Source organism: Vicugna pacos, chromosome 29, assembly GCF_048564905.1.
Source record: "Vicugna pacos chromosome 29, VicPac4, whole genome shotgun sequence".
Lineage (NCBI taxonomy): Eukaryota > Metazoa > Chordata > Mammalia > Artiodactyla > Camelidae > Vicugna > Vicugna pacos.
This window is the reverse complement of record NC_133015.1, coordinates 16,318,110-16,332,414: the sequence shown is the minus strand read 5'-3', so window position 1 is coordinate 16,332,414 and position 14,305 is coordinate 16,318,110. Positions and strand designations below refer to the sequence as shown.

General features: G+C 37.0%; 1 protein-coding gene across 2 annotated transcripts in view; it reads left to right on the top strand.

Annotated features, from left to right (window-relative positions):
- The window catches only part of PREX2 (phosphatidylinositol-3,4,5-trisphosphate dependent Rac exchange factor 2), a 235,978-nt gene that overhangs the window by 82,800 nt on the left and 138,873 nt on the right, over positions 1-14,305 (top strand). For both annotated transcript variants that reach the window (XM_072951849.1, XM_072951850.1), the window contains exons 7-9: positions 2,117-2,250; positions 5,535-5,638; positions 13,557-13,706. In XM_072951849.1, coding sequence (XP_072807950.1) covers positions 2,117-2,250; positions 5,535-5,638; positions 13,557-13,706 — 388 coding nt within the window. The remainder of the gene's footprint in view (positions 1-2,116; positions 2,251-5,534; positions 5,639-13,556; positions 13,707-14,305) is intronic.

The window sequence follows — 14,305 nt, the reverse complement described above, 5'->3', positions numbered from 1 at the left end:
CGCCTTTGTCGAGTCCTGTCTATGTGTTAGGCATTGTGCTGGGAGTTCTGAATATATTGTCTTACAAATTCTCACTCTGGCTGTATACATTAAGCACAATTATTCCTTTTCTACAGTGGTTTGAAGGCATACACATAGCTGCAAAATCAAAGGAGCTAATCAAAAGTTTGACTTGTTAGCATTTAAAGCAGAGAAAAAGAAGGGAGCAAGAAAGAGCTAGGAGAGAGAGAGACACACGGAGAGACAGGCTTTGGACAGTCTTGTCCAGGTGGTGGACAGAGTCTCACTGCTTACGAACTCCCCTTAAAGCCAGCCCCGCAAGATTCTTTCTGATTATGATAATGGCTTTCCAGAGAGGTTAAGCTCACAAAGGGAGATTGTCTTGGCCATAATCATGGGACCATTCAGTGTGTGTGTCAGTTATCATCTCAGTTATCATCAAGAATAATATATCCGCTTTCTGTTTTACTCATTGGTCCCCATGAGTTCTTCAGAGCTGGGACAATATCTCCCCTGAGGCTGTGTAAAAGGATGGAGTAAATGACCTCTAGCCATTATAGTTAGCTCAGATTCACATTAAATTCTCCTTATATTTATTCATAAAGATAAGAACCACAAAGAAGTCAGGAAATGTATTGTTAGTAATTATTTCACTTAGGAACCCATCTGTGAATAAATACCTACTTATTTAATTTGGGGAACTTATTTGGAAGACTTGCTAATATGCAAATTAGGGTAATATTTGCAGTAGCCCTTTTATAATATAACCAGTTATCTTCCTGCCTTGGCATTCGTGGGCTACTGGGTGGAATAGTCTAAGGTGAGGTGCTTTGTACCTTTTGCTTAATTGCTATGGATAAAGCCACTTTTCATAATGTTGTGTAGGTCCCTTGTGCAAAAATCAACGTGATGTTTTCTTTTTTTAAAACATTTTTATTACTATCCTATCTTAATTTTTTTCTAAGGTAGGGATGGTGTTCACTGTAAATCAGAAATCACTGCCACTGCATTTGGTGTTTATATTTATATTTGATGATAGTTTTTGCTCACCTATCACATGACAAAATAAATGAAATTGTGTATAATGTTGATAGATCTCTATCCTTGTTACGAAGGGACAGGAGAGGGAAATAGTTGAACTTTAAAATGTGTTTGCAATTCTCAGATTAACACGATAACCCTGTCTTAATTAATTTCCCTTTTGCGAAATTTCTTATTATAGTTACATGAGTTGTCATTTGAATTTAAAATTTTATAATTGATCAGAAAACCTATCTCCATTGTTAATTGTGGAAATATGAAATTAAAATGAATATCTGGAGTTGTAAATATCAGAAATGAAAATTAAAGCATTAAGTTTAAAAACAAATCAGAAATTTGGTCCTCAGTTTAAAGAGACCAGATATATTTAAAACTGAAGTGTTCTTGGAGAGCACACTTACCAGGTCTCTACTGAAAACGTCCTTCTTTTTTTTTTTTTTTTTGTGGTTTTTTTTTTTTTGGGCCCAACTCAGTGCATTGGTTATGACAGTCTAGGCTGTAGAAACAAAGAGACTGCAGCATTTATGATGGCTCAGAGCAGGTGCTTGTGATCAGCTCACACAGCAGCCCACTGTGTGTGTTCTGCTCAGTGGGCAGTTTTCCTTGGTTGATGATTCAGGGGCCCAGGTTCCTGCCCTCTTGTGGGTCCTGTCAGCTGCGGTGGTTGGCACTCATGTTAAAATCAGTTTTGTCACACTAATCACATGACCTTATTAGGCACTCAGTAAAGGTTTACTTAACAAGGGAGTGTGCCAGTGCAACTTTTAATAACCATGGTGAAAGATTCTATGGAAGGTTGCTCTCTTTAAATAGGTTTTTTTTTTCCCCTTTTTTTTCTTCTTTTTTCCTTAGACTCTCTTAAGAGTAGCTGTATTCACTGAAACTGACCAGAAAGAGACTGGAGGGAAGGAGATCAATGTTCAGCGTATAAATATTTATACTGTTTAAACTTTTATCCTGTCCATATATTGCATCTTAAAATAAAAACAAATTACTTTTAAGGAGAAAGAAGAATCACACACACGAGTTTCCCTTAAGTAATCAGACCTTGTTTTCTCCTTTCTTCCTGACGTAGGGGTCCAACATCACCGACACTTGCACTGAAATGTTAATGTGTGGAGTCTTATCGAAAATTTCTTCTGGAAATATTCAGGAACGGGTGTTTTTTCTTTTTGATAATCTTTTGGTGTATTGCAAAAGAAAGTACAGGTAAGAAGATAGACAGGTGAGGCTTCAGAAATGATTTATCCATCTCACAGCTTCGACCTTTCCTTTGTGCTCCCGGGAACTCACAGTCTCATCAGTAAACTTCCACGTACTCTCAGCCTCTTCTCCCCTGCACCTTGAAGAAAGGGAGCAGATTCAGTTTAAAGCCAAAAAATAATTAAATTGTTGTCTATCTTAATGGGCTTTAAAAAATTTGATTTTACCATCTGTGATAATGAACCTGTTTGTTTTTTTTTTGTATGCTTTTCTAAATTCTCTGTGTTTGGTAGCAAGATTGGGATTACTAGAAATGGGTTTTGGGACGATCTAGAAGAGGTTGTTAATTTTACCTGTGTGAAACTCTTTAAAAAACTATAATGTGGTTCAAGTTGTTTAGGTGCAATTATTTTCCCCCCAACTGTAGTGAAGTATAATTGACAAATATAATTGTAAGATATTTAAAGTGTAAGTGTACAGCATGATGACTTGATACATGCACACATTGTGAAAGGATTCCCCCATCAAGCTGATTAACGCATTTATCTAGGTGTGGTTATTAAAGACATCTGTTTGACAATGAGATCTTTTTTCATTACAGTTGGTCTCATCCTTATGTATGTATATGCCTGCCGTCAAGGTCAGAGCCTTTGCAAAATTAACAGTGTACAAACGACGTTAGTATTAATGGTCTCATGGCTGAAATTGTTAAATAAATTAAGCAACAGGAAAAGTTTTACAAAATTAAAATCCTGCTCTTTAGCAAATAGCCTTCATGTTTGTATAACATAGACCAAATACATGGTGATTAAAAATGGAGATCACTAAATAAATCTGTGTGTCCTTTCCCTTCTTGAATTGGAGTGTTGTGAATATACCATCTGTTTCATTCCTCTTAGGACACTTCATCTCCATTACCATATACTTCCTAAGATCTAAAGATCCTTCAGAAATTATGAATAAACTGAACCTTTTCTAAGCTTCCTTAATTTTGTAATTACAGGTGGCAGGGACCTGGTGAATTTACTTTAATTCTACCGTTACATTCTTTAAAGAGTTGAGTGCTGGATTAGTCACACGAGCTCTAGATATTTCTAATGCTTCTAATCTTTGGGGAAACTAGTTTAAAAATAATGTATTGTGCAGCATTCGGTACCCATATCATGACATTGCTTAGTTTGGCCGGTTTAAGATCTTTGTAAGATAGTATCATAGTGTGTTTGGGCTTCTGCAGTGTATGTTTTATATGCAGTGTGGTTTCTAAACTATATATCCCTGTGTGTAGCAATAATTTATTCATTTTAAATGCTGCGTAATATTTCATTGGTTAGATATAGCACAGTTTAATTATTCATTCTCCTATCAGTGGGCCTTAGGATTATTTCCAGTTTTTCCATCATTGCGAACATTGCTATACATGTAACCTGGTGACCTTAAAAACTCGTAAGGAGGGGAGGCCACAGAATCTAGTTATGCAAATACTCCACACCACAATATAGAGCAAAATTATTTTGAAACCAAAGGTTTTTCAATCTTTATACTTCAGTAGGGTCATTTTCTGAAGGGACCCAAGATCTCTCTATTTGAGCTAAATGTTACAGTGTTGATCAGACACTTAACTGGAATTTCATTTTAAGTATGAATATCTACCAGTCAAGAAAAATATAAAAAAAAACCTGTGCAGAGTTCACAGCAAGATCATGAAGAAAATCAATGCCTTGGAAAATAGGACCTAAAGATAGATTTATGTATGTGTATTTGTATGTATGTGTGTGTATATTTATGTGCCGTAATTATTTGCCTGTGACTAAAACTGCTATTGAGGATATTCAGCTTTTAAAAATGTGATTGATTTTTAAAAGTGTGATGCACCAACTTATAAGAAATTCTTTTTTGATACTGGTCCCCCCCGAGAGAATGCGCAGTTACCTGTGTGTTAGTCTGCCTCGCATTCTCTTCTCTCTTTGGCCTCAAAGCCAACTTTTGTAGCTAGCTGGCCTGAATCCATAATTTATTGCATGTGTGTAGGCTTCTTACAAAGGACATTTATAGGTTGCTTTCAAAATGAACATGGACGTGCAGGATGGTGATGGCCTGGGGTTGACAGACACTTAGATGAATTACTCAGTTTGGTTTTTGACAAAGTTTTGATGAGGGTTTAGGATGTATAGGCTAGAATATGCTCACTTTTCTAAAGGAACTCCACGAGTATGATAGCACCTTGAGACCCCGCCCTGCAGCCAGCCCTTCCTCTCCAGGGCAGGCTTCGAACTGCAGAGGAGAGGAGGATAGGGAGCCTCCTACTAGTGCACTTTACCTCTTAGCTTTTGCTCAGTGTGTCCACATAACACAACACATTAATAATTATTTCAGCATATTAAATTATTAGCAGACTTTGGCGATGAGTCACATGGAAATAGTTCGGGTCTACTGAAATCTCCTGAACGACTAGGTATTCCTGAGTCTTCTTGAATTATTTCTTAGAATTTTTCCTCTTTAATCTATTTAAATAAACCCAGTTTTAAAAACAGTCTCCCCTAAGTGTTCAGTGATTCAAGTATAAATATGCATAACTGCCTAATTCATTATTACAAATGTTCATCTGGAAACCTGGATTTTTTCTTTTTTTACTTTGTGTTGTATAGCTTTTAAGATTAAAGGCTGGTACTAGTCATACTATACACAAAGTTTTGAAATATTTTGTGCTATTTTTAAAATGAGTAAGATCTTTATGAAGGATTATAACTGTATTGAGAGACTTGTCCATCAAGTATACAGTTAGCACATCATAAAATAATATAGGAAAGATATTTTACAGCTGGATAACACTTAATAACCTCCCACACAGTCAGCTTTCTTTGAAGAAGGATCATAAATACTAACTGAATTTTACTAGGGCTTGAAAAAAATAGGAATCACCATTTAGTTAAAATGAGAAATAAAGGTGAGAGAAATCAAGTGAAATTGTACATAACCAGATTTTAGTGTCTGTCAGAGTCTGATTGCACATCACACTGAGTAGAAGCGCCAGATCACCCTCCCACCTGGATATTGTCCTTAGCCCAGAGCTTCAGTTTATTTAAAAAGCTAATACATACGTCACATCTTGTAAAGCAGCCAGTGCTGTTACGAATGGTGGGACACAGTAAAAAAACACCAAGAGCCTAACATTTGATGTTGTTGACTGAAATGGTATCTCTTTTTCAAAGACCGGCTTAAAATATATTGCTTTAACTCTGTTTTGCATTAAGTTTAATAACAAAGTTTTTGTGATTTCGTCCCATTGTAAGACGGTTGAAGAACAGCAAAGCGTCTACAGACGGACATCGGTATGTCTTTCGTGGCCGGATCAACACAGAGGTGATGGAAGTGGAGAACGTGGACGATGGCACGGGTAAGTGATCGGCAGATGAAGCGTGGCATGGAAGAGTGAGCTCCTGTGTAAGGCAGACTTTTCACGTGAATAATTCATCTGCAGTGAATTTGAGCTTAGAAATACTTTGTTAGGGAGAGCGATTGGAGGAGAAAAGTAGGATAAAGGAGAGGAGAACCATTTTAAAATGAAAACTTATGTTTGGCTGAAACATGTTAAACACTGACATTAAACACAGACACAAAAACAGCTGAGAGAGTCATAAAGTAGCGGTAATGTGCACAATAGGACATTACATCATGTATGTAATAGTGCATAATAGTGTCGAAGGACATGCACGGTTCCTAGTATAGAGAGTATGAATGCAGAAAACATTTAATGAATGGATTGATTTTCTTAAGTTGTACTGTTTTATAAGTATATATGTGATACTGTGTTCCCATCGTTTATTCCTTGTAGAATAGAGCAAACTCTAGACTTGTTTTAGCTCTACAACTGTTACTAATATCGACAGGTTGTCAATTTGCTTGTACAGGAGGGCTGTGGATGGAGGAGGTTAGTGTGATTTTAAGCACTCATTATAAGTGCTTTATTAGTCAAGGACAGGATGTTTTTGCTCTGTAGATGAGAAGGTGTGGACTTTTATAAGTATATTCATGAAATCATGATTAGTCACAAACATTAAGTAAAATGAGGTTGAAATAAACTATTCTTCTATTTGAAAAAAACATTGTCTGTAATATGAATGCTTAGTAAATTGAATCACATTTTTCCTAGAATTTTAACTAGAATTTCAAAAGTATGCTTCTAAGAAAAGACAAGATGAAATAAAATCTTAATTAGTTAATTAAATGTTAATTATTGCAAAATGACTTTTATTCTCATATAGAAGCATATCTTTATCATATTGCACTTAAACGTGGGATTGAGGCACAGAGCAGCTCTCCCCTCCCATGTACTTTCTTTACCATCCTGGGTCCCAGAAGAGAGAAAAATGTTTATAATCCATCAGGAGCACAGTTTTTCAAATGCTCACCTGTGTGTCATTGCCCTGTGCCATTGTTAGCATCCTAAGAAATTATCCAGTACTTAGAATAGGAACCCATGATTGCTGCAAGTCGGGGGAAAATATGCAACGTGTAAGACTCACGTGGTGGCTGAGATGGGGCACTTAGGTCGGGAACCAAGTCATTGTGTGGAGAGGTTCCTCCGTGGCTAACGGTGGGATGGAGGTGTAGAGCCCCGCGAGACAGCTGGCACAGGTGGAAATCCCTTTCTCTGCTGCAGACTGTAATAAGTTGCAAATACTCCCATGCTAACATGCTAGAAGGCTATCTGTCCGCAGCGGGATGTACACGTTATTTTTTTATAAGGTGGCAGTAATTCATTTGAATGCTTTCTAAGGAGACTGTTTAGTGACATTTAGAAATCTTACCTGTGTAAAATGTGCTTCAGTAACCCGAATGCTTAAGACATTGTGCCTGAGGCGGGAGGAAGTGGGGTAGGGAAGGCAGGCCCAAAGGGCCGGTCTCTCCTCTATTGGCCCCTTCTTCCCCTGGTGGAACCACCCGTTCTCCTGTTGCCTCAGCCCTCTCTGTTTTTTTCCCTTTCTCTGTTTTCTCAGAGGCTCAGAATTCCTGTCTCTCACGTCCTTTTTTCTCCCCTCAGATAATGTGACGGTCACCACTTGTGACATCCGCACTGGTGGTCTAAGTGAGCTTTGTACTGATTATCGTGATGACTGTGCTTATGGTATATGGGATCCTGGGGCATTAGGTATGGAAATGTGAGGGCGCAGTGCCTTTGGACGCATGGGCATCACATGCCGTCCTCAGCGTACCTGTGTCAGATGTAGGGGAGTGAGAGTCTGTGAGGAGTGATGGAGCTTTTACATAAACGGTCCTTGGAGCCAGTCCCATGAAAAAGTTCTGCTAGTGTTGGTAAGATCCCAGCCTTCAGAGGCTCAGTGTCTGGGGAATAGGAGGATTGTGGAACAAGGCTTAAGACCCTGGTGGGTATGAATTAGTTGGGGAGCCAAGGCATTACAGTGTATTTAGTTATTTAGTGGTCGTAAGTTAATTGTCTGATGGTACCTCTTAGCATGAACTTCAATGCTCAAATTTCACTGAAATGTGACAAAGAGATTCATTAGACTTTATTTCCTCTTAAATTTGCGTAAGCAGCATGTCGCAGGAATTTGGTTGCAAATAGTTGTTACAAGGTCAGTTAGAGAAATTTGAGGATGCAGCTGGATACCTTCCCTTAACTTCCTGCAAAGCGGATTTATTTTTCTCACGAGTGTGTCCACTAGGTCTTTGGGGAAAGCGAACATTCTCTGCCAGGACTTGGAAATTCAAAAAGAGTTTTTGAAGATGGGTAAGATCTCGAAAGCCAACTGATATACCCTGCTAACATTTGAGATGATGAGAGTGAGGCCAGGTGTAAGAACTAACTCGTCCAAGCTCACCTGGCTGTTTAGTACAGAGCTGAGGCTAGAGTTGTGGTATTAGGTTCCCACATCCATGACTTGAGAAGTACAGAGCAGAAATGCCGTATGGGTTTGGAATCAATGGGACCAATTAGAGGGCTGTGAATGGACAGATATTAGCGTGTGGAGATTAATTTTGGTTGTTACGTCTTCTAAGAGGCGATCTGGGTGCCGCACCAACTTTCTCCTTTCTTGTTTTCTTAGTCATTTCCATCATAGAGTTTTCATTTCTTTGTGATGAGCTTGGCTTTTAAGTCTTCTTGTTTTGTGTACCATGAGTGGGAGCTCTGATGCTGATAGATCCCAACAGAGCTGATCAATGTCCACATGTCAGGTCCTGGATTCCGGATAAGTTGAATGAGGGATTGGCAAATACCATCCGGCTCAGCGACTCATTGTTGAAACCAAAACCACACAATAACTATACTATATTGAGGTGTGAATAATAGTAATGAATTAATCAAGATATATTTTAAAGCATGCTTAGAATTCATGATGAAAAATTTACATGCTTTCCCATCTATGGGAATATATTATAGAATTCCTGAGTATTTTTGTAACTGTAGGTATAAGTAAAATGCTTTTCTTTTCTAAGAGGCTTCATCACACAACTGATTGCATTGATTTAGCTTAAAATTTACAGAAGAAATAATTGTACTTGGAAAGAGATTAAACTTTTAGTATATAACTCTCTTAAATCTTTTGAGAAGTAAATAAATATAATTATATTTTTATTTGTGATGCTTAATGATTTGGATTATATCATGGTTATATATTAGAATAGAAAATTTTTAATTAAATGATGGTATGATGGGCAGAAGTGTAAAGATTTGTATGTATATTTCTTTTAATATATCTATGATACGCATTATTTCCCGAGTTCAAGGAGGATGGGAGCCATTGAGGTTGTGGCCAGATTTCCATTCTACTAAACTCTACATCCAATTCATTTCAGTGAGTTCTAACTTAATTCCTCTTTGAAGATTCTTCCTGGGGATAGTAGTTTGATCATGATGCTATAAGAAATATCCAGCTTAAGAGCTGTCATAGGAAAGCACTGAGCCTTTTGGAATTAATTTTCATGGTACAGGCTTGGAAAGCCCTTCAAAAAGTAGCACAAGATCATTTATATTCTCTCTTAACAACTAGTTTATTTGTGTGTTTGGACAGAGGGCGAGACTGTTTGACCTCTAGAAAATGTGATCTGTAGTCTGGGATTGGGCGAACCATAAATTGTAGTATGATAGTCAAATTTGAATTGGATAAGATGGAAATTTTTTATTCTTAAAGATTTCTATTTCTTTAAAAATGAACAGATTTTTAAAGAAATAGTTCAGCTGTCATTTTTAATATAAATATTTGAAATCTTTTAAAGATGTTGAATGCATTATTTTTATGAAACTAAATTTTGCTTATTGAAGAAAACTTGGAAATTGCAGAAAAATAGGCAAATGAAAAACACTAGATAATCTCATCAATTAAAGATAAATAAATGATAAAGTTAAAAAATTTTTTTCTTCAATTTCTCTTTGGTGCACAGATTAAAAAATAACTTCAAAAATGAACTTTATAATTTTCTATCCTTTATCACTTAAGTAAAAGCATTATCTTAATGATAGTCCTCTTTATCTTCAGATCTTATCACCAAATAAATATAGTTTTTATTGCATAGTCAACAGTCAATGGAACACATAAACCATAGTTACCTTAACAACTAGTATTGTTGCATAAGCTGGATTTAATACATTCTTAATTAAAAAGCAGCATAACTTTACAATATTGAGAAGAGTACTGGGAGCATAATAGTTCTTTTCAGATATACACATTTTCAACGTTATTCATTTAAGGCCGTGTTTTGGAGAATTTAAAAAGGTCAATGCAGGAGCTACTTTTTAGAGTTTTTAGAAGGAAATGCTAGAAACTTTTTCTGTCATAAATAATATCATATATGTTGTTTTGGATGCCAGAAAAGTTTCTTTTTTTATTTGGCAAAATTAAAGATTTATTCTAAAAAATAATTTTCTCAATATTAAGTATTTATAATGTGGGTGTGTTATAATTTTAAAAATTGCTCTTAGAAATTTACACATTCCCATTGTTGATCACCAGAATGCAGGTTAAATACATTATTTAGACCCTAGTTTCCTGATATTTTGAATAGTAAATTCTGCCAGTTTCTTCCCTTTTCTAGCTTAGCTGTGTAATACTTGGCTATTGTCCATCTTATTAAAATACAAGTTATTGAAAGGATATCAGTGTATCCTCTGAGATTTATAGTTAGTTCTATCAGCTTTGGAAAAACCCCATCTCATTATACAAAACTTTGCAGAATTAAGAGTAAGGAATTTGCAAACTACAGTTTCAAAGTAAAAGTGACTTGTTCAGGACTGCCCCTTGGATTTTTTTCTTTTTTGAAAAAAATCAGTGACCAGAGTCTGTTGAATTTGGATATTCCACATTTCATGAATGTTAATTTTAATTCCATCTCTTTTTAACACTTCCTGTAAAATTAATATTTTAGATCCACTGAAATTTATAAACTTCTGTTTACTGGCAATTAACAGATTATTTTGTTATTCTTGCATTCAAAAAGTATTTTGCAATTCCTCCTAAGGAAAAGCACTGTTGGACTTTTCTGTGATCTTAATGAGGGCATTCTTTATTGATAAGTTTAATTATTATTTTATAAAATGAAGATATTGAAATATGTACTATAAAATTATGAAGCTATTTATATATCACTAAGTCTTTGAAATAAGTGAGAAAAATTGCCTATTTTGTATAAAATGGATAATTTAGTAACTATGATATCACAAAATATTTATACAGCATTTGGAGGCCTGTTGTATGTTTAGACACCAATGTGTGTATATACATGTATATGTACACACGTGTGTGACCATGTTTAAAATTATTTATGATTTTTAAAATTGGCATGATAGAAGGTACCTGGCACATAAACTTTAAAAAGGAACATTATCTTTTCATTTTAAGTTATTAGGTGACACAAAGTGTTCTTTTAAAACATTGTATCTATACAACAATTCATCTGTTATTTGAGATAGTAGATTTGATAGTCAGCTGATAGTTTGCTCCCTGTACAGGAAACAGTAGCCACACGCAGGCACATACTGACTTGTCTGCTTCTGAGTTAATCGTGCAATTTCCAAGGGAAGTTCATTTGCACAGGCTGGAGTGGTCAGGCAAGGCTTCCTGGAAGACGTGGGTACACTTTACAGGGACGTGAGAGGCAATGAGGCAGAGAACAGAGCGAGGAGTTTTGGCGACAGCCTCGGCCTGGGGACTCGTAGTTATTCACAGGACAGGGAGGGAGAGCAGCAGACAAGAGTGGTGAGAACACATTGGAACATAGTGGAAAATGCGTTGCCTCGATAGAGTGGGGTCAGTCTAAGGAAAATCTCTAGAGCAAGCCTGCATGTGTTGACTTGATTCAGCAGTGAGCTACGGAAGGCTTTTGAGCTAAGAAATGGCTAATGAAAAATATTTGAGGAAAAGTCAGTAGGGTGTGAGGAGGGCAGTGCCAGGCTTATGAAATCCAGGGAGCAAAGGAAGCAAGACCCAGGTTACAGAGGGGGCTGGCTCAGGGCACGTTCTATACTGAACAGGGTCAGAGCATCACTCTGGTGAGTTTGGTATGTGAACTTGAGCTCCCTTGTGTGCTGTGGGAGGAGTACATGATGCTCATTTTAAAGAAAGGCCCATATTTTATCACTGCAGTCTGCATGTGGTTCCTGTGGTTTTCTTATCTAGAATATGGTTAGAGGGGTAACAACACTGTTGGGAATACAGGATCTTTTAAGCTGCAGAGCTACCGTTCACTTAGCAATCGTGGCCTGATGTTGGAGGAAGGAAGAGAGTCTGAGATCTTGTGCTTGTTTGTGATACTGGCTTTGTAAGGTGACAGCTTGGGGGAGGAAGGTGTGGAAACACATACAATCTTTTTTTTTCCCCTATCATTTTATTATAATTTCTTAGTTGGTTATTTTATAAGTATTGAGGAGGGATAGTGGTGTAATTAGGGACTAATAATTTTTACTACCTTACTAATTCCACGGATACTTCTCTGACATGTATTGTGAGGGCTTTGCATAGGAGATGTGAAGGTAGGAAGAAAAGTACAAAAATTCCTTTTAACAACAGGTGGTTATTTCTTTATTGGAGAAAGTCCTTTGCCAGTTTAAATGTGTATTATCAGAAATTGTTATTTGGTATTTATGAGATTATCACATATACATACGCATTACAGACCAATATCTAATATAATTCTATCCTGGCTCAAATGTAACCTGGAATTTTTAAAGAACGCCCCCCAACTATACAGAATCATTTGATAATGCATTTTTGGAGCAGTTATTCTGCTCACAGATAATACATGGTGATTCTGGAACTAAAAAGACTATGAGAACCAGCTTATGGAAGAATGAGTACCAGCCAGCTCCTCCTCTACTCGGAATTTACCAAATACATAGATCAAAACAAACCAACTAACAAGCGAAAACAGGTGCAGTTCCACAAAATCATCTCTCCAAACCACCTCTAATGCTCCGAGGCTCACCTCCTGTAAAGCCACCGTGGCTTCTTCGTGTCTCGCAGGGGAGACAAATGAAAGATGCCACTTTAACTGAGTCAGATGCTGATTCAGGCCTTTGTCATGTGTTTGGTCTTGGAATCTTTGCTTTGCTGACCATCTTGCCAGTAGAGGCTGGCTACAAGTAATGTCACTACTCTCTCTACCTGCCATGAGGTGGAGAGCTGCCAGAGAGGTTTTGCTGTAGAAAAAGACAATTAAATGTGAATTCATAGTCAAAGAAACATTTTTGCCGAGTGTTTTCCTGCCAATTGTCTGGAATGATGTGGCTTCCACCACTTGCCAGGATTGTGGATTGGCATTTACACATTTCCATTTGTTGCGCCTTAGGTAAACGCATTCTTAGTATGTCCCATTTGTTTGTTTTGATTCTTATTGTGCTGTTTATTAACTAATCGAGAATTGTTCTGTGTGGGGGGGTACAGTTTGTCTCTGAAACCTAGAACAATATTTCAGAGGAATATTAGACAAAATGAACCTGACATCATGAATATTTGATTATTAAGATGAAAATTCTTTCAAAGTTCTTCTTTTATTGCTTTAGGAATTTAACAATATTTTTGGACATAGAGGAAAAGAATGTTAATGAGTTTGGGTGTTTAATTTCATGTAATAGGTTGATGTTGTGAGTTAGAAATGTTCCATTATTGAGGTCTGACTGCATTTACTATGTACATGTTTCTTTAATTTAAAATTGTTTTTCATGTTCTTCAATACACATATGTAAAGCAAAGATATTTTGAAGAATTCACTAGTTTTGGAACTTTTTTGAATTCAGTGATTGCGTTGCTCTAATATTATATAGTATATTTATTCATTCACCTTTACCCATTAATTTCCAGCTGACTTCCACAGCAGTGGACACATTGTTGTTAATGGATGGAAGATACATAACACAGCAAAAAATAAATGGTTTGTGTGCATGGCAAAAACACCTGAAGAGAAGCATGAATGGTTTGAAGCTATTTTGAAAGAAAGAGAACGGCGGAAAGGTGGGCACATGAACTGGGCAACATTATACTTTATGAAGATTCCAGTTTAACAAGAGAGCAGAAAATGGGCAAAGTATGAGAAAGTAAATGGTGTCTGATGTTCATTTAGATTAACTATGTGATGCAAGCCCTATGCTAAAATACTTTCTGAATACTTCCGCTATTGTTACTGAAATAAAACAAACGAAAAACCTTATCTAGTTAGCAAAATAATTGCACTGGGGCTTGCAGTGTCTTTTAAATACCATCTTAGTCTGTTGAGCCTGCTATAACAGAACACCATATACTGGGTGGCTTATGAGCAACAGAGATTTACTTCTCACAGTTCTGGAGGTGGGGACGGCCAAGATTCGGTATCTGGGGAAGGCTGTTTCCTGGTTCACAGATGGCCATCCTCTCGCTGTGTCCTCACCTAGCAGGGATGAGAGAGCTCTCTGGGGTTTCCTTAGTAAGGGCACTAATCTCATTCAGGAGGGCTCCACTCTCATGCCCTAATCACCCCAAGGTCCCACATCCTAATACCATCATAGTGGGCATTAGGTTTCCATATATGGATTTGGGGGGGAGGGGTGCACAGACATTCAATCTGCCACAAATGG